Here is a 22,526-nt window from a genome sequence, read left to right as displayed (position 1 = left end):
TACTTCCCATCAAGTGTGTCGTCATCTTGTTTGTCACTCCAAAATAAGTTTCAAATATTTTAACAATAACACAAAATAATACATTATTAAATTCCAATTAGTATCTACACCTTATATTATATAAGAGAAAACTTCGCATCTCTTCTAATTCATAACTATAATCAAATCAAAACATCCGTTGCGTTATAATGTAGAGAAATTAAAGTACATCATGTTCTTGTTACGAGATTAAAAGGACGGAGATGCCCTGTAATTAACTGTAATGGAAAAGACCCACATACTTCCGCATAAAAAGCGGTTCACCTGCTTTATATCTGCACCGGATATCTGTTTACAATATTCCCACTGTCTATGTAGATTGAATTATTTAAAACTGGATATTGTGAGCTCTGTGCAACAGATTTTTTTTTATTGATTTTTCATAAACGACATTCTTATTTGAAGAATTACTATAATTGTATGATAAATTAATTAAAATATATGTCAAAACTTTACTATATTTTAAGAATAAAGGAATTAGACTTTGTACCACAAAGTATATTGAACTAATTTGGGAGAAATATTAAAGTAAATTCTGTGAATTGAAAAAATGATCATAATAATTTTTCAAAAATTTTAAACTTCAGTACTTATAATAGAAACTTCTTCTTATTGAAATTTCAATTAGTTTTTAGTTCATATTTGTTATAAACTTCTACAGACTTTTCGCTTCATTTATTTCTTTTTCGTAGATAGAACAGAGTGTAACTAATTCTTTCATATTAAAGTGTAGCATAACGGAAAAATACAGAACATTATTCTTTCTAACGCAATGATGAAACAAAATCTTGTAAATAATAAGTGTACCTTTAATGTAAGCTTTTCAGAAAATAATACTGATCAATGTTAGACCAAAACTACAACTTGGTATCAAAGGCCTATTTTTAGAAATCACTCCATATTCCGAATTTAAAAATTTAAAAGTTGTTAAGTTCGTTCTAATAAGGTTTATACAGATACAAGAAGACTTTCAAGAAAATCATAAAAAGTGGGGATCAAACTAGAAATTGTCCTTAACCTCAAATCACGACAACCGATTATAGTTCTACTAGCTTTTATCCGCGACTACGTCCGTTTAACCAATATATTTACTAACCGAGATAAATCTTTATCTTTCTCCATCCCATATACTATATATTGTGTATACCAATTGTCATGCTGCTATAAGGTAATAAAAAACAAACAAACTCATTTTTGTATTTTTTATATTAGTAAGAATTATTGGGTATAGATCACTAGAATAAATTTTTACCTACCTATCAAGTTGACCATTTGCTTTATACAGCATCATATTTCTAGTTTTCTTCTTTTGCACTCATACTCGTATATGACTCTTGCTTTCTTGCTTGTGCAGTCATGCATCTGTATATAATACATAATCTTTCACACACACGCGCAGACCTTAGGTTTAATCTATTTATGTATAAAAAAAATGAATCGCTATTCGCTATTCTCGCTAAAACTCAAAAAATGCTTAACCGATTTTTTTTTCTCCATTTATTCGTTGTAAAATAGTATGTAGTGCATGGAAATGGCTACTTCGTAATACTTTTAATAGAGGGTATTGTAGTTTATACAAAGTTCACTGGATCAGCTAGTATAAATTTTAAAATGTATATACACATTTTTCTAAGAAATATGATTTCTTGGTCAAGATCATTCGGTTATTAAACCGATAACAAAGTGCAAAATATATATGTAAAATATTTAACTTTTTTATTTTGTTCATTTATAGCGCTAAAATAAAATCATTTCTTGCCACGGTAAATGTATACGCTACACATTGACTACTGACTATTAGGTAGCAAACGAAATTTCATTTGTTTTTGATAGAACTAAATTATATGTAATAAATATAACGATTCGGGTAGTCTGTCATTAGAAAGAGATTTGTGGCGAGCAAAGTGGCCGCAAACACGTGGCCAACATTAAAATATATGTAGCGAAAACTGTTGTTGTTTTTATTGCAGAAATATTTGTATGAAAGGCATTAATCTGTTTGTAGATAAATACACACATAATTATTAATGTGAAAGTGAGTTTATTTACTTTTTTTTAAGGAATGAAGATGGAATGGTGCACCCGCCTATGTTTACTGTATACACAATAACGAGAAACCAATAAAGGATGATAATTGATGATGAATTCAGATCAGTTGATAAATTCACCAGGATTTAACCACTATGGTTATAAAGAGAATCCCGTAAAGGTTGATCTATATAATAATTTAGTAAATATAAAAAAAAATAATACTAAGGAGTAATTACATAAATCTGTCAAAATAATACATACATTATAATAACTAAATCAGGTCTCAAGTATTAGGAAAAGCGATGCCCTAAAATAATGATAAAATTTTATTTCACCAAATAAAATCATAAACATGGAAAAAACATTAAAGCAGTAAAAAGGACAGAGTTTTTAGATCCTACATCGCTCTTTACAAACATAAATTATTACAATTTATTAAGCTATATCGTCAGTCAAAAAAAGAAGCTACTCGTATATTGTCGGTAACCTAAATAATAGACAATATTTTAGTATACTCTGAAATCTAGAGTTAAAAACAGATACCAAGATATAAAAGGCTTTTTTGTTATCAATCCGAAAATGAGTTTACTTTTTGCGAATTTGCGTTCTTCAGAATTCTTATACGAGTATATTTTACTCCTACTAATATGTGTATGAAAAAAATGTTATTCATTTTTTGTGCATTTACAAATTATATATAACCGCGACACTTTCCAAAATAAAACAAGTAGAGCTGTGATTGTGATACAGAAACATCAATTTACACGCAACTGACTCAAAATTGGTTGCAATAGTGCTTATTTTCAACTTTTTGCAACAGGTAACTAACAGAACACCTATTGTTGAAAAATAACTATCGTAAGTCATACTATATTTTAATTGTTTTACTTATTTTTATTTGTTGCGAAGTATTGGAACCTCAATGAGTATATCTGGCAGTTTTTTGTATTCATCTAATAGAATAATATTTATTTTAAAAAAGCTCTGATCAGAAATACATGTGTTTTAAAATCTCTCCTGTCTCTTCTTTTTATTACTCGAAATTGTGACACATTCTTAAAACCACGCTCATGAATATGCACTTCTACTGGGTTTTAAATAATTAATTAGTTCATATTTAATTAGAATTGAATAGAATACCTATTGATTACCACATAATTTTTTTTTCACTATTAAAAAAAAACTAATCGTAGTACCGAAAACAGTGTTAATAATAATAAAAAACATAACGCGTGTCATGACATCTATAAAGATTATGATGAAGTTTAATGCAGTTTATTTATTCAGAAACGTTGAAATAAATCCCATAAAAATTGGCTACAATTGCGTACATTTGGCCACGGATAATCAAAAGTATTCTTTGAATATACCTATTGCCTTACGATTTCTCTAACTTTAATTTTATAAAACGTTCAAACGTGAGAATATTTCCATAACGTTACGAACATTCCGTAATAACGTTATTGTTAATATTACTTTGCTCATCATTAACGTTAACAATTAAGTTTTATTTGGCTCTCTTGTTTTATATCATTTCACAACAAAAAGGTATCTCAATTTTATTTAAGTGATGAAAAACAAAGAACAATAAACTTTCAACGCATCTATTTAAAACATTAAGTTCGAATTTGATTCCTTAAGTTTAATATATTTTAGTGATTTTTTTATGTTACGCACCAAGCAAGAATTAAATATAAAAAAGTTATGTAATCACTTCCATCATCATAATCATTATCATCATCATCATCATCATTTCAGCCATTATCCGTTCACTGTTGAACATAGGCCTCCCCCATAGACAGCCATAAAGAACGGTCCCGAGCCATCTGCACTCCACTGATTCCCTGCAATCCATTTGAGGGCGTCATTCCATCTAGTGGGGGTCGTCCTACAATGCGTTTGACTGTACGGGTTCGCCACTCAAGAACCTTTCTCTCGGTTGTTTGTTATTCGAGCTATGTAACTGGTCCATTGCCACTTCTAACTATGTAAGTCGGTCGCTTTGGTTCTTCAGAGAATATCCTCATTTCGGTTTCTATTACGCTAAGAAACTCCGAGCTCGCTAAGTAACTTGAAGCTTTTGCATAAGGGTAACCTTGTAGGACTACGTTACGCTTCCATAAGTCATCACTGGCAACACGCACTGGTTAAAGACCTTCGTCTTCAAACTTTAGGGTATTCTGGATGAGAATATATGGCATAAATTCCGGTATGTTGCCCTGCCAAGTTTGACATGTCGGTTGACCTCTCGGTCGAAGTTAGACTTACCTAGTCAGACAAGTTGTTCTAGGTATATTCGTTGACAACTTCAAATGCAGTGTTCTCAATTATAACCGGTACTAATAATTTTAGTCTTATCAGTATTCATCTTATGTGGTGACTTAGGACCGTTCATTTGGCAGTCTATGGGAGAGACCTGTGATGATAAAGTTCATCTTAAGACCTACCTACTGAAAAGCAATATTGAGGAATTCCATTAGGTACAGGTAAAAATTTATATTGGTTCTTTCAATAATAGTGATTCTTGTATTCGATAAAATCAGTGTGATACGACTAATAACATGTACTAGCTGCAAGGAGGGGAAAGGGATTGTTAGCAATGGGGAGGTTAGTCTCCATTGCTATCAATATATCCTATCAGGTCGACCTCCATGCGGTTCCCCCTTGGAAACCATTGTAACTAATTTATGGTTGAATTCATCACAATGTGCTAACTAACCTGCCTTTTCATCCTCACTTATCATCCCTCACCGCCAGTGTATACCGATAATGAAGACGGGGTAATCATTCCATTATCATCAATTAAAAAAAACTGACCTGCTAAACATTGTTTATCCCCTCCCTACAGCCACGTACGGATCTTATTAAAATAACAACTATCTTATCTCTCAAATTGAAACAAACAATACTTGTTTACCATTGCACGAACAGATATCCTAACACGGAACTTTCATGTATTAAAACATACATTAAAACTAAGTAGGTACTATCAATAGGTACTACGTATTTTTTTATAACTTAACTAAGGAAAAGCATAAAAGTGATCCATGAAATTAAATTACTTTTACTTTCCGCTATCAAAGTTCACGTACGTGAGCGAGTTGTTACGTGAAATAGTTTTTTTTTTTTTTTAATAGATGAAGCTGAGTGACGATAATCACATACAATTCCATGGAAAATTCGGTTATAAAAACTCACCATCGCCACACACTGGGCAAATTAACGTATTTCTCGTTATAAGTGGACAGTTACATAAACATAATTTATTCACGAAAATCTCTAGTAGTATCAGTAATGTTAGAAATTTGCATTTTAAATGTGAAAATTATCCAGTTTGAGATTTTACTTTTAAAATAATTTACCTAATTGAAAGTAGATTAGAGCGATTAAAACATATTTTATAGATATACGTTTTTTAATGCCAAGTTCTTGCGTTGTGAACTAGTTTTTGCGCTCAATTAAAGATAAATCCAATATATTTCTCTAGCACCGCTTTTAAATTATCTGTCTTCTTCTTCTCGTATCCTTTTAAAGTCCATTTCTCGGCTAAATAAAATATGAGGTAAAATAACGTGACTTATAACGTGAATAGTCTAGTCTTGTATAAATCTCTTTTGTGTGCAATAAAGAGTTTATTATTATCCTAGGAAGAGAAGGAATTGTCCTATCTGTCCTGAGGTGGATCTGACCTCCATGCGGTTCTCTCTGGAAACCATCGTGATTGATTCATTGTTGAATTTGTCACGGTGGGCTACCTGATTTACTTCATTATCACCTATCATTCGTCACTGGTGCCCCGCCAGTGTATATCGTTAGCGCAGGCAGGAAATAACTAATATTTTTTTGCCTTTATAATAAACTCGCAAAGGACTCATTTTACTGCCGTGAACATTTATCCAACTAGTTCTCCGAGTTCTAGCCCTGCGTCACCTTTTCCAAAATCATTTACTTCAATTGTGACCAAATGTTACAATATTAACATAAGAGTAAACTGTCTATTTCAAAAATAATTATTAAAAACTAATCAAATGTGACGCGACAATGTATCGCGTAACATAAAAAATATAGGCAAGAATTAACTGTCATCCTTTTCTAATAAAAATATATTATAAAGTAATATAAATTAAAAAGAATGAAATTTATCATCATATAGTTATTATCTATTAGTTTTTAATTATTTTACAATATTGATTAACCGAGATAAAGCATATTTCCTTCTTCATCTTAATTAATATATGTATGTACCAAATTATATGACAGTTGATTGACTCGTTTGGTCACCAAGAGGTAACAAAAACAAACATCTTTTTTTGTACTTGTGATTTCATCTCAAATTATCAGGCCTGCATTGTTACCATTACCACAGTGCAACTATTTATGTAATAACTAACATCCATTAACAACTATTAACCTTTTATATAGGCAATAAACATAATAGGTACGTAACGGCACTACCCTGTTGTAATATTACAGTTAGTGACCAGGCCAGTAACAACTCATTATTCGCGCCATTGAGGTTTACTTAGCACTTAGCAAGCTTAACTTGGCTACACTCTGTTTATTAACACTGTAATTAAGTACAAGTATTATAATAAAATTTTAAGTACATATATAGATACACATCTACATGTTTCCATTGTTTCTGCCTACCCTAATGGGAGACAGGCGTGACAGATATGTATGTATGTATGTACATCTACATGTAGAACATTTGTGCCACCCTTTGAAATCTAAAATTAAATTAATAATTCAACCCGTCGTTTTAAATATTCTATACCTTATGGATATACACATGCAATCCTTGTACACTAGTTACTAAAATACACCAGCTTGAACTCTTCGACTCAGTGCAACGATGAGCTTATGAGAATTGTCAATGATCCTAGATTTACAAGCGGTATCGAACCCTTAAGTCTTTAAGATTTTGCCTCATTTTGCGTGTTCTACCACTTGCAAAATGGACTGTGCTCAGAGGATTTGTTCAATGTGATGCCCACGACCTCTTTCTACCATCGTACAGCTCGTCATAAACAGGGAGTTCACATCCATACCTTAGAGCCTAGATGGTCGCATACAGCGTGATTTCAGCGATATTTCCTCTCACGAACGCTCAAGTTATAAAATGAACTTCCTGTCGAGATTTTTCTAAGAGACTGCAGCATGGGGTTCTTAAAAAAATGGATAAAGAGGTGTCTTCAGAGTCGGCAACGCACTCGTAATGCAGGTGGTATTCCAAACGTTAATAGACTACGGTAAACGCTTGCCATCAAGTGGCGGGCGTATGCTTGTTTGCCACCTTAGTGGTATAAACAAATCAATCTGCTCATAAACTCTGATTGATCTTATACTATCAATAAATCTATTTTTTTTTTATTTATTTATTCATTAGTACAAATATGTGTACATGGCGGACTTAATGCTAAAAGCATTCTCTCCCAGTCAACCATAGGGAAGTGTCAGAATACTCGAATGCGGTACTACTAATTATTGATATACATACATACTAAAATTACATATATAAACGAATAAATATATATAAATAACAAATATACTTACACATATATGACATATACTATATTATACACGAAATTGAGAATAATATAAAGTACTTAAATCTATGTAGTAGATACACATAGTATACGCGAAGAGGATTATTAATAAAAAGTTAGTTTATCTGTCAGTCTGTCTAGTAAATAAATTTCGTAGTAATAAAAAGCATCTCCAACAATCTGACAATTAAATAGTAATAATTATATTTTATATATATTACTATATATAAAATATAAATTTTAGCCATATAGTCATTAATTCAACAAGCTCTTCCGTATGCTGTTTACAATGAACTATGTTAAAGTACCTATATATTATAAATATAATGGTATAAATTCTAATATTATTCATGTGTTTAGCGAAGGGTGAAGGCTTTCTCTCATTTCGGCTACCGTGCCGTGCTCCTTTCCACTTGTACATACTTCGTTCATATGTTTCACTTAACTCGAGTCACTGTAACACTTTCCGAGTCTAGGTATTCATAAGCCATAACAACCCAGTAACGCCCTACTGATGAACATGGTCCCCTAATGACTTTAATTTCGTCTCGCAAACAGTTTCTGATAACCAAGAATTAATCAAAATTTGCTATATAACTCTTCATTTTTTTTTAGTTTATTACATAGTACATTACTAGTACCGCGTTCGTGTACTCTGACACTTCCCTACAGTTGACTGAGAGAGAATGCTTTTAGCATCAAGTCCGCCATATACACATATACATATGTACTAATGAATAAATAAATAATTGGTGATAATGATTAGTCCTGACAATTTTTGTTTACGGCGACTGCTTTGACTCTGCTATTATTAATTAATTCTTTGCATAGGGAGCTGTTATTAACATTGGTGTGCCCAAATGTGGGGTACATAGCCAATCTTTTTAATAAAAAGTGCACATAGTGGACATTATGCTTGCTTGCATACACCATCGTTGATTACCATTTTTTACGTATTTTGTATTGAAAGCGATTTGCGAGTGAACGTTGGTACTGCCTTCACAAAGCAATTTAGCAACTATAACTACTATTGAGAAATAGTTCTGCCTATTGCCACTTGATCACTAATGACGCCCTTTGTCAGAGAAAAGTGCATTTAAATCATCTGGCGATTAAGAAGCAACAGTCCTACGTAAGACCATTTGTTTACAATTAGCAAACAAACACAAAAGGTATCGCACAGCGTTTATGGGTAGTCAGCCATTTTTGTCTTCCATGAAACATCTAAAAGAAAAACTCGAAACGACCCGGATGAAGAGGAGTAGTAACAAATTGTCTATTCACTGGTATTCATACCCCCATATAAAGATATACCGATTAATTCATTTTTTTTTGTTTGGTGAAAATGATATGGTAACCCCGCCTGCGCTAACGGGATACGCTGGCGGAGCACCAGTGAAGGGTGATAGATGAGAATGAAAACAGGCCAGTTAGCCCATCATGATGAATTCATCAAGAATTAACCATGGTAGTTTCAAGGGAGAACCGCGAGGAGGTCGACCTGGTTGGGTATATTGCTAGCAATAGGATTCTCAGTCTCCATTACTAACAATCCCTTTCCCCCCAATTGATTCATATTCTATACGATAATTTTTTTTTCATATCGTACATAACCGCAGTTCAGTCAACCAGGTTAATCAACTATACAAATAGGTATTTGTTAAAGTTATAATATAGTATGGATATTATAACTTTAACAAATACCTATTTGTTTTTAAGAAATCAAACTATTTCAATTATTTACAACAGTAAAATCTGTTACGTTACTGTACGATATACTAACGTATAAATATCTAACAATAAATATTTGATTGACCTGCGAAATATCACCAGATACAATTAATATAAAAGTTATCAATATTATACAAAAAGTTGTTATAACGGGTGGAAATTCAAGTACCAGGAAAACATTTTAATACATTCTAATATACATCTTGATTATAAAGATACACACAAATAATTAAGCATTGGCTATAATATAATATATCCCTTTATAAACTATTTTCGAACTTAGTTATGGATTCCATCTTAGTTGAGGATAATAAACATCGCCAATAAAAAAATTGCATTGATATCGATCCATTCATTCGAGTATTATAATAATAACTGCCCCTCCCCCCACAACAATTGAATAGACAAGGAACAGAGGAATAACACCTGAGTCCTCAGGAATGGAACGCATTGGAGGTATCATGGGCGAAACAATATACTCTGTTATGATCATGGTACTGCTCATGTCTAAAGGCGACGGTTACCACTTTCCATCAGGTGGGCTATCAACGTGTTTGTCATTCTAAGTTGCATAAAAAAAACAAGTCTCTCTACAAGTTAAGAAAAAAAAGTGGTTCAAATTTTACATTGAAAATGTAATTACCACATTAATCATCATAGACAAATAGTTTATAAAATTAATGGGAATCATACCGAAAAACCATAAATGATAAAAACAAAGGTCAGTCCCCGATAGCTGTCTCGCTCGGGCACAATGCCTGTTGGCCTTCGCATCCGTCGCGCTCACTGCCCCTTTTGTTTCATTGCGCGGGCGCAGGACGATGTTACTGCCAAAATACGTCAACGGCTTTTCAAAATAGGGCTGACGATACTAGATAGAATGTATCTTAGGAATTGTTGTTTTATGATCTGATTCAGTATAAAATTAGTTTTAATGGCTAAATTCACTCTTTGAGATACAATTGCTTCTCTAATCTACTAATGATAAAAATTTGATACCAGTAAATTAAATCTAGACTTTAAATATTGATTAGTTTTTATCAAAATTTTTATGTTATCAGTTAAAAATTTAAAAATAAAAATAAATTATTCTTCCGAATAAATAATTAGGAGTCGTTCAGGTCTTCTTACCCTCCTGTAGCAGAAGGGCTAGGCGGGTACCCCGGGGCGAACCCCTTTACCCCTACATCAACTCCGGAGGCAACTACCCTCGGATCACTGAAGCAATGCCTGTGATTAGGTAGGTCTTCTTTTCTGCATTAGGATTTCTTGTTGCTTAGGGTTTTCACTCATGAAATAATTAGGAGCAACCCTAGATAATGCGTACGTTACACATCCGCCAGAGGGCGTGAGGTCATTTTTAATTGTTTTTTATGTAATTGTCAATTGTTTCGCAACAGCGAGATTCGTGCGAATGAACCTTGTTAATTTGGATTACACATTTGATACCGTTTGATGTAACATCTAAGTGTGTTGTCAGTTTCAATGAACTCTTTAAAACGGCCTATTCAATATTTATTTATAACCATGACATTTTTATATTCATTACATGCATAGTAATTATATCACAGAAAGATCAACTTACATGTATGAGTTTTTTTTTTTATGCAACTTAATATGGCAAACAAATTGACAACCCACCTAAAGGAAAGTGCTAACCGTCGCCTATAGACATGATCAGTACCAAGGACAACAGAATATACTGTTTCGCCCATAATACCATACCAATACCCCATGCGTTGCCAATCCTGAAGACTCAGGTGTTATTCCTCTGTACCCTATAATTTCACTGCCATCAGCCGTGCAAACACAACTGCTTAACAGTAGAAACACGAATGGGACAGAGGTGCCCAAGTAAACGAATGAGTTTTTATATCTTGCAGTAAAAAAAAAACACTTAGGTACCATCAAGTGGACCCTCAACTAAGTATTACTCTAAGTACCCATTGTCAAGCGATCCCATTGTCAGCAATATATCCTATTACATTTTAGAAACCATAATAATTCCTTATAAAATCTTCACAATGGGTCTACCACCTGTTTTCATCCTCATCTAGATATTGTCTTTTACTGGTAGCCCTCTTGCACAAACCAATAGTGCTTGTGGGGTTACAATTCCATTATCACCTATTTAAAAGACCTAAGCATTCACTGATATAACTTCATTATAATAATATTTTAGGTTGTACGATAGTTTTCTTTTAATAAGTACATTACTGTTTATAAGTATCGGGTTTAAATTTAGCCGTCGATTCGCCTCAGTTAATGAAATAGAAACAAAAAATCTTAAGTTCACAGACCATTGCTCATATTCTTAAAAATCTGTTGCAGATATGACTGTTATTTTCACCGTTATATAATTAAAAATAATAAATGACAAGCGTTCTTGTACAATCATAGTTTTCTAATTGACTTTATACACGGTAAGATTTGTGGAAATCCAAGTCAAATGCGACAGTTAAATCTTTTCCAGCAACTGGGCCCTTATCTTATTCATCAGAAGTGAAATGATTACAAGAAAATTTTGTATAAGTATCGTATGCTTGGATACCTCTAGTCCATTTGTGTTACTGCCGGCAAACAGTTATGCTTGCATGGCTTTGTATTGGTTTCGATTTGAAAGGTGGGATCATCGTCATCATCATCATCACCTTATCAACCATTATCTGTTCACTACTGAACACAGGCTTCCCTCTATTGAGGGTTTTACCAGAAGTAGCCAGGTTTGACAGGCGAAATGACAACCGCAAATAAGCTTTGATGATGTTTAAAGAGGGACGCTGCTGGCCATCCCTCAACCATTAAATTCCCTTAGTCGCCTCTTACGACACCCACGGGAAAGGAAGGGCTGGCCTGTTCTATACCGAGACCACATAGCCAAGCGTAAGGGTGGGATATGACAGTGAAATTAGAGAATCGGGTGGCATAACACCTTAGTCTGTAGGTTGTTCATGTCTAGAGATGACGGTAACCATTATCCTTACGTTAGATCGTCAGCTTGTTTACTTACGTATTCGAATTTGAAATTGCACAAAAAAATTTTCATTTTATATATTTCATAATTTAAAAATAATGTAGCTTACTTAGTCGATTAGGTTCCATATTAAGCAAGGTGTTTGCCAACAGAAACAATGAGATACGCTAGTTAGCAATGCTCAGCCTCTGCCACGCGCTAGTTCACTGTGAAGATAACCCACATATACATTAACCTCTTTACGTGAACATGAATAATACATTAGTACAAATTAATTACTGTCAAAAAGTATAAATAAATAGCTAAAATATAATACACATTTTTTATATTCTCACTAGCCTTTCTACTTTATTTTCAATTAGTATGTTCATCTGCTAATTTGTTTGCACGTAATTTTCTTAGTCTATTTAATTAAATTAATTAAAATAATAATAAATAAATAATTAAAATAAATTAAATTGAAAATAAAAACACTTAAATTATAATTTGCATGCTTAATATTAGCTGACTAAGGAACTGTTTATGTATTGTATAAGAACTATATCTACCATTACTTATTCAAAGCAAATAAAGTATTCTATCCTATTCTAAATAATGCGTTCTCATATAACTCTCATATTGACCTGCAATAAATAAACATATAATATACTGTTTTTATATAAAAATCACATCTACTAAATCTAATTTTATCACTTAGATAGAAAAACAAACAAATTATGTCATCGTAAAAAAAGTTTATTGCTGTTATTTAAAATAAAAATACAGATAAAATAGTTTTAGCACGAAAAGCTTTCATCTAGCTAAGTAATATTATGTAATATTTAAATCAGATACATAAATATCTATTTGATTTTAATTTTTGTTTTTTTAGTCAGGCGTATCTATGTGGATATTAGAAGCTAAACATTATTTTCTTCCATAAAGACCGACAACCTACGAACACGTTATTATACATTACAAATTAGTCAGATCTACTCACGTCACTTTCGATTTCGGTAAAACAACATAACACTTCTCTCTTGCAGGTGCCCGCGAACTCTTCGTCACGTAGATTATTGAATCGTTCCAAGACTCAGCACCGTGAGGTGACACTTTCACTGGTAGATCACGCCCCGATGTTCTCACGGTGAAACCGTGCGAAGAAAACTGCCAGGAAAATGCACATTGTGGCAACAAACAACAGGCCTCGATGCGCCAGGTGATCCGCCATGCGCCAGACGGTGCACCCCGACTGCAACAAACCATCGAAGGTCCGGTTAAAACCGGCTCATACCGCACTATTCTGGCTGTTAGCATTTCTTCAAGTAGTCGGAGCGAACCGACCGCCGCGTTTCCTTATAGATGGCCAGTCAGAAATTGTTGTTAGACTCAAGGAAGGGCCAGACACGCCGGTTGGTAAGTAAATTGTTCATATTATAGTGTAATACCATTGTACTATCTAAATTTCTTAATATTATATGCCGATGTTATGTAATGTTTTCTAATAAGATTGATTATTTTAACATAAATATTAAATAATAATGATAATACCAGAGGGAGACTTTGTACATAAGTCGATTGCTTGGGTACCTCTGTCCCATTCGTGTTTCTACCGTGAAACAGTTGTGTTTCATGCATGGCTGTGTTTCGGTTTGAAGGGTGGGATATGATGTGAATTTACAGGGTACAGAGGAATAACATCTGAGTCCTTGAGGAATGGCAACGCATGGGGGTATCATGGGCGTAACGGTATACTCTGTTATTTCCATGGTACTACTCATGTCTATTGGCGACGATTACCACTTTCCATCAGGTGGGCCGTCTGCTTGTTTGCCATTCTAAATTATATAAAAAAAGTAGATATAAGAATAGCAATAACAACGATCATACATAACTACATTGGAGACATGATACCAATCCATAATTAAGAATAAGCTGTTTAGAATATCCTTTATACTATACTTACTAAAGAGTACTAACACAGTATTAACAATACCTATCTTGAAATAGTAGGTCAACCAGGTCAACTGCAAATCGAATTAATATTTGTACTTGTAATAAGATTACATATGTTGACAAAAATATAACATAACTAGAAGAAACTTTAAAAATCTATTCTAGGTTCTAATCCATCTAAGTATTTTTTTTTTTTTTATTTCATACCTTTAGAAATTTTTCTTAAAAAAAAAGTTTAGCCCGTGAATTAAAAGTGTATAAGTACATAGCTTTATTTAGATAGATAGATAGATAGATACTCTTTATCGTTTCCTCTAAAAGATTACATATACAGTAATAAACTTATTATAAAAACAAACAATTACAAGAAAAGATTACACTGAGAAATGGGAGCGCAACTTATGCTTATAAGCTAGTTTACTTAAGGTAAACTTTATGTCAAGCGTTACAGTGTTTAGTACTAATTTTTTTTTTTTTGGATTGGAAGCCTGAGCAGTGAAGGAATAGAAAGTAAAGCTTACTTACTTTAAATTAGAAATCATTAATCAGATAACAAATTATTTATAATAATTTGTTATCTATAGCAATGTCTAGATTACATAGGACGTACTTATAAATACCATTAATCCTAATAACCCGGCCATAATTCGAAGCTAATCCCTATTTTTACAAAGGAAAGTAACTCCCACAGCGTTGTCAAAAATAATAATGCACTTAACACGCAAAATTTTTGAATAATAACTTTTAAATCATTCGATTAAAAAATCCGCACAGTTTAAACTTGGATCGTTCGGCCGGAAACAATGTGAACAAAAGGGGTCTGACAGCCGGATATTAGTAGTTCATAGAGAGGAAGAGCAGAGTGGGGTTTCCAAGACAACTAACAACCAACACAGGGAAACCTTACTGTGGCTAGTACGCTTCATGCAACCCTCACTAATCGTTCATACTAAGTATACTATGTAACGATTTGTTATTTACTTGTCAGCTCGTTTTAACCTATTTAATATTGAAGTTTACTGGCTTATATATAGACATTTGTGTCATATATTACGTTTACGATACTGTATAACTTATGTAGTTTACGTACATATGTGTTTCACATCTGTGTGTTTTTTTTTTTGATGGGTGAAAATTGAATGGTAACCCCGCCTGCGCTAACAGGATACGCTGGCGAAGCACCAGTGAAGGGTGATCGATGAGAATGTAAACAGGCCAGTTAGCTCATCATGATGAATTCATCACGAATTAACCATGATAGTTTCCAGGGGAAATCACGAGGAGATCAACCTGGTTGGGTATATTACTAGCAATAGGATTTTTAGTCTCCATTACTAACAATCCCTTTCCCCTTGTGTGTATGTGTTTTACACATACACATGTGTTTATGTGATTTAAGAACATTATAAGTCAATGCATATTTGACAAAGTTTTAGGATATTATTTCAGAATAATGTAATCTAACTCTATGTAAACATAAACCAAGTTTTCCAATCTTATGAGAAATTTGTAATCGGTCACAGTAGATATATAATAAAACTTAGTGGCTCAAACAATAGTGAGCTAATTTGCGTATCTACTATAATTTGTCGAAGACTTTTTTGAAGCAAATTTTGTATGATAATATTTGATATAAATGATTATTTATTGTGTCAAATACGATACATAAAATGTCATACAATATTCATATATTGCATGACATCTTGTATATGTGCTTCATAGCAGAAGAGTTTGATTGAATGCGCTAATCACTAGAACTACTGGATTAGAAAAAAAATTCGCATTTAGTAGCTCATTTCTTGAAGAAGGTTATATATTGAATAGCCTATTCAACACCACGATACTACCACGGGCAAAGCTATGGATTACACCTAGTTAAATGTATAGCTGTTTCGCTTCTATGTTGTAACTATATACCTATGTAGAAAATTACTATTTCTGTAAATGGTAAAAATAAAATTAACATAAAAAATAATGTATACCACTTTGTCGTTAAAAAATTACTAAAACCGTTATTTTAATTTCAGGTAGCTTAATATACCGGCTGCGTGGTATTGACCCTGATGGAGACACATTGCATTTTGGGATTAAAGATCAACTGGGTAGTGATATTTTAAGATTAGAAGCCATTTCATCCAACGAAGCTAATATTTATTTAGTTAAGGAATTAGATAGAGAGGTAAAATATATTTTCTTATTATCTGTATTCTTTTTGCTACGCCATTTTTGTACAATTTAAAAATGCAAACAAATTGTTAGAGCACCTGATCGAAAATTACAATATTTGTACAAATTATTTACATTTACACAAAAATACAAGTACTTGTAGTAATTTGTAAGAAATCTGCAGTGTAAACTATGCTAACCTGTAACTGCCTATTGTCTATTTATTTCTTTCCCATAATCCCATAAAGGGTAGACAAAAAGAGTAACTCTATATTTCTTGATAGATACAATCAGCTTCATAACGTTGTTTATGAACTTTTACAATTTGACTCATAAATAATATAATCAATCGGTCTAGTCGATCTCTCATTACTGTCATGAACCCCACTGAGTAATTTTACCTACTCAATTCCTTACAATTGGCATGGCAATAAATAAGTTTCGAATAGATACTGAATGATTTATTCTATTAACTGCCAAGTTGTAACTTACTAGCTGAAGACTAAGAAATCCACGCAATTTATTAGTAATATATATAATATAAATACATATATATACATAATATATATAAATAATAATAATAATAATCTTTATTTACTACTCACAAGGAATATTGTACGACTATTTAGGATTTAACTTAAAATTATTATCCTTGTGAGAGTCTGGAGTCTGAACTAGGTCGAAACCTGTACTACAGATCTCGACGCTCTCTCCGGAGTTTTACAATACATTACTAAACATCTACATTATTATATCAATACAATATTTATCAAAATGTATGAACATTTCTAAATACAATTTATATGAATTTGCCTCTCACAATAATCGTAAGCACTGTCGTGCGGTAACAAGCAAAATCATGGCATGATACGGTAGGGCCGTACACGCACTGCAATATTTACTCACGAAGTCACGAGCAAACACCAGTTAGAAGTGCGTATGACTCAACTAGTCAATAGGAATTAACATAAACTCGATTTATTCGAATTCAGCTGCAAGATAAATAGCACTAAACATATTACACAGCGGAACCTAGACCCAAATTAAGTAAATGTTGTATTCTGGGTTCCAGATAATAGATAGAAAAACTTGCTTAAATAATGTATTTTTTTGTATCAATTTACATAGATATCACCCCGACCAATACAAACCGACATACTCATGAACGCAAACGTTTATATTATACAGGAAACGAACCCGCGACCATCGGCGTCAATGTGATTGATTCTAAGCTGCCATTTTTTTTAAATCTATGTAAAAATCAAAATTTAATATCATAATAAAATCTTTTTTCTAAAGATCAATACGTACTAAATTTATATATTTAACTTAAAATGAATATAAAATTAGAATCAACCGCAAAAATTCTATTTGTTGTTAATTTCATTTAGTCTTTCTGTGATAGTATTTCAATAAAACTTGATTGCCTTTTAATTCAGTTCTATTGCAGAAGATTATACTTTAGCTTTATTTTCTTACTTTTTTAGACCCGTGATGAATACTCTTTTGTCTTGACACTAAGTGATGGTCATTTGGGGGACGGTAATTTCATCACACAAAGCTTTTTGCTACTCGTAGAAGATGTAAATGACAACGAACCGATTTTTAAGCCATACCCCTCCGCAATTACTGTGAAAGAAGATGCCCTGCCTGGTATATTAGCTACTGTGGAAGCAACAGATTTGGATGAAGGAGCATACGGACAAGTAATAAAAAAAAACTCCTTAGATAATTTAATATAATTGTTAATTTTAAATATTAAAATTCAAGTATTTCGAAATTAAATAGTTAAAGACATTAATTAACCGTTTAGATGTTAACTATTGCCGGTATGATGAACGTAAAATAAAATACAGCCCATATTACTAATAATGTAGTTTTTTATAGGTTAATTTTTTTTTTTAACTCTGTTGAATGTTTTTTTAATTTATCCATTACAACCAAAAATTCAAATCTGCTCTTTATATCATTATTATTTATATTAAAACACAACCTAACTAGACTCGTAAACATTTTACTAATGTCTATGCTACTATCAGTCAGTCGTCATTCGTCACTGTCAATAAATATGTCAAACCTTTAAACATTATACTTAAACAAAACAAACATTCGAAATTTGAATAAAATATTAAAAATATTATAGGTTTTGTACAGTCTTCAAGAATTAGATGGAGATATAGAAAACTTTTCCGTACAAACAGTAAACGGGAAGGGTGTGATACGGTTGATTAATAATTTGGATTATGAACGTAAATCCTTATATCAACTGCGAGTCTTGGCTGTGGACCGGGCGAACCAAGGACGCGTGAACACAGGCACCGCAGCTATCCTAGTGAAGGTACAGGACGTAGAAGATCAGCCTCCGGAATTTGTGGTTGCCAGCCCCGTTACTAGAATCGGTGAAGATGCACCGATCGGGACTTCTGTTTTGCAAGGTAAACAAACCCTGCTGACTTTTACTGGTGCCTTGCCACCGTATGCCGCTAATATAGGCTTACAATTCCATTATTATCCATCAAATAACACCTGCTAATTTTAATACCTATTGTTTAGTTCACTTAAGTCTTTTTTTACAAAAAAAAAAACTAATTTTATATAAAGAAACAATTCGAAATTTAAAATTACATATTTAAATTTTATTTTCAGTGCGCGCTATTGATGGAGACAGGGGCATTAACAACCGTATATCTTATAGCATCATATCAGGCGGTGAAGAACATTTTGATATTGACAGTAGCTCAGGAGTGGTGTACACTGTCCACCAATTGGACAGGGAAGATCCAAACAATAGCAATGGAGCATATATATTGGAAATACTGGTTAGTATCTTGTTACCCTTTTGTTGCAACTTTTTTTACTATGATTTTTAGTATGGCTGATGAAGCTGTACTGTAGTACTGTACTATACTTCATGCCTACTATTATTTATTATCACCAACTTATGTTGTTTTTATTATTTATCTGGATTTTAAAATTGTAAACTACAAGACCTAGAATTTAATAAATATTGAAATTATTTATATTATCATTTTGTCAATCCATAATTTGTCAGATTGAACTAAGTATATAAAGTCTCTTATATACCTTAGGAAATTCTTATTAGGAAAGGTATAATATGACTCACTTGAAGTGAAATGAGTTAGCTTTAAATGAGTTTATTTTAAATGCATTTAAAAGATATAATCAGAGCATCCTGGCATCAATATTCATTTGTGCACATATTAATTATTGAGCATGTTGATGGGATTTTTTTATAGAACTCAATTTTGATACATGGATTAAAATACATAAAGGCCAAAGATAACATTTTATTATGTTTTGTATATTGTGTTTCCTAATTGCGAATCTATCGAGCTTCTGTAGAGGCTAACAAATATATAAATAAAAGGAACTATTAAATTGCAGGCCACAGAAGAGTCTCGTGCAGTGTCACCAATGCCCAGTGCAACTACCGAGGTGACAATAATTGTGACAGATGTGAATGATGAAACACCAAAGTTTCGTAGTGACCGCTATGTGTGCGAAGTATTAGAGAATGCACAGCAAAATACTCCCATTACATTCCTTCAAGACGCCATACCAGAAGTGTTCGATTATGATCAGGTTTGAAATTTGTAAATATATAAAATTCATATATATTACATTACTAGCTGTATTGACTAGCTGTATGAATCAGTACATAGAGTATCTTATATGCAATGTTTGGATATAATCTATCTGTGTACCAAATTTCATTCAAAACCGTTTAGTAGTTTTTACATGACAGTGTAACTTGTTAAAAAGTAAAAATTTATTGTTCTACTGTTTTTGATCCATCAATTTTTTTCACACATTCTTGTATACAGCCTGTATAACATTCTAAACTAACCACCACAGAAACATTATGAAAAAGTAATAATAATTCTAATTTATACTTTGTTTAGTGTTTTAACAATTCCTAAATATAATAATACTAGCTGACTCAGCAAACATTGTTTTACCATATACACTATTTTGAGAATTATACATGAAAATTTATCGTAAAAGCGTGAAAATTTGAATTTGTATGTATATTTCAATGCTAAATCATAATAAAATAAAAATGAAAAAATTTGTCAAAAAAAATTTTTTTTGGGTAGGGTCAACCTTATCATTGAGGGGTATGAAAAATAGATGTTGGCCGATTCTCAGACCTACCCAATACGCACACAAAATTTCATAAAAATCGGTAAAGCCGTTTCGAAGGAGTTTGGTAACAAACATCGTGACACGAGAATTTTATATATAAGATTAAGTGTAATTTCGTAAAGTATATACAAAGTATATGATGTTTATACCAGGTATTTATTAAACTCAAATGTCACAATCAAAAAGTAGGTTAATTAGTTAGTTGATGGTGGGTCATAATGATTATAATATATGAACAACACAACTATTAAATTGAGGAAAGGTATCAATAGTTTTTTATCTACAATCATTATGTAAATTCTTTATTAGCACAGATAATATAATTTAATTATAAATTCGTTTGTGTATACCTAATATGTAATAAGAAATATCTATTATTTACAGGGTAAAAATGGAACTTTTGAATTATATTTAAGAGGTGATAATGGTGTGTTTGATGTTACACCATTTAAGGGCATTAATGAAGCTTCATTTCTGATAAGGGTCAATGACCCATCTTACTTAGATTACGAGAGGGTTACAGTAATGAATTTCAGTCTAGTCGCCAAAGAAATTGCTGCCAAAGATCCTAAACTGAGGTAAGTAGATTTCATAATAAACATTTTAGAAGTAGAAAAACTAATGAAATGAATAATTTCTAGATGGTGTATCAAGATAAAGCATACAGTTTTTAAGCAATATTTTCAGGAATACAACTATGAAAACCACATCCAATTTAGTGCAGTAGTTTTCGCATGATGCCGGAATAAACATACAAACGGACAGACAAAATATTCAGTTCCTCATAATTTTTTCCTAAACATCGTCCATGTACAGACATCGTGTAGTTATTTTATTATATTAGTAATGTTTAAGAGAAAACAATAATTACAGGAATACATTATATCACAAAAAATTAAACCAAACCACCCTGTCCAGTTTAACCACTGGTACTTGCAAGAATACATTGTATTATAAAAAATGAAACCATACCACCCTACCCCATTTGACCATCGATACTTGCAAGAATATATTATAAAAAATCAAACTGAACCACCCTGTCCCGTTTGACCACTGTTACTTACAAGAATACATTATATTACAAATAATCAAACCAAACCACCGTATCCCGTATGACCACAAGTAATTGCAAAGAATACATTATATTACAAAAAAAAACAAACTAAACCGCCCTATCCCGTTTGACCACCGTAACTTACAAGAATATATTATATTACTAATAATTAAACCAAACCACCGTATCCCGTATGACCACAAGTAATTGCAAAGAATGCATTATATTACAAAAAATCAAACTATCCCGTTTGACTACCGGTTGCTTTGGTTTAATTTTTTGTGATGTATTATCCTCGGATATTACGGAATAATCTTGTTTGGCCACCGGCAACGCCACTAATCGAGATGAATTATTTGCACCTTGCTCTAACTGTCCTATTAAGCTTTCTCTTATCGTTACCACTGCTCGAAGTGCTTACAGCGTTAGTCTTTACAAAATTTAAGGCAGGTGTTTTCAAGTTCAATGTTGCGGATTCTACTGTATTGAAGCATGAAGTTACCATGCTCCAAAAAACATGGCATTACCACAATATAAGGAATAACAGTCATTTTGCGCTTTTGTCGTAAGATTGTCACATTTTAACGACTAAAGTCGTAAAATAATGAAATAAGTTCTCAATTTGACTTTGTTTCTTCACACTTTCAATATGATTATCATATGTTTAGATGCGGTTTGTTCAATCGTACAATAATATGTGATTTTCATATTTTAGTAATATTTCTATAAATAAAGATAGTTTACTACTGCATGAATAACAGTATTGATGCCAGTTCAAATCGCTTATATTTCGTTTTTTTTTTTATATCCACTCAATAATATATTTATATATAATTTATATTTTTAATGATATTTTTGTAAATAAAGAGAGATGATTACT

At 32.2% G+C, this 22,526-nt stretch overlaps 2 protein-coding genes across 6 annotated transcripts in view; one reads left to right on the top strand and one right to left on the bottom strand.

The window, feature by feature from the left end:
- Window positions 1-13,074: 13,074 nt before the first annotated feature.
- The window catches only part of LOC116413829 (uncharacterized), a 34,685-nt gene continuing 25,233 nt past the window's right edge, over window positions 13,075-22,526 (bottom strand). For 2 of the 5 annotated variants that reach the window (XR_008253475.1, XM_031914865.2), the window contains exon 2: window positions 13,075-13,555. Coding sequence is in view for 1 of the 5 variants with exons in the window: in XM_031914865.2 (XP_031770725.1) it covers window positions 13,300-13,555 (256 nt within the window). In the remaining 4 variants the exon portion in view is untranslated. Of the gene's footprint in view, window positions 13,556-14,780; window positions 15,646-22,526 lie in introns of those variants that run through there. The other 3 variants (XR_008253477.1, XR_008253476.1, XR_008253474.1) reach the window with 3 other exon arrangements.
- Window positions 13,533-22,526, top strand: part of LOC113512565 (cadherin-23) — a 32,651-nt gene continuing 23,657 nt past the window's right edge. Inside the window, 7 exon segments of the mRNA XM_052900089.1 lie at window positions 13,533-13,719; window positions 16,287-16,438; window positions 17,913-18,131; window positions 18,569-18,860; window positions 19,072-19,244; window positions 19,831-20,028; window positions 20,977-21,170. Of these exon segments, the coding sequence (XP_052756049.1) occupies window positions 13,533-13,719; window positions 16,287-16,438; window positions 17,913-18,131; window positions 18,569-18,860; window positions 19,072-19,244; window positions 19,831-20,028; window positions 20,977-21,170 (1,415 nt within the window).

This window comes from Galleria mellonella, unplaced genomic scaffold (genome assembly GCF_026898425.1).
Source record: "Galleria mellonella isolate WM207_F2 unplaced genomic scaffold, CSIRO_AGI_GalMel_v1 utg64, whole genome shotgun sequence".
In the NCBI taxonomy this organism is placed as follows: domain Eukaryota; kingdom Metazoa; phylum Arthropoda; class Insecta; order Lepidoptera; family Pyralidae; genus Galleria; species Galleria mellonella.
This window is presented reverse-complemented; position numbering and strand designations above follow the sequence as displayed.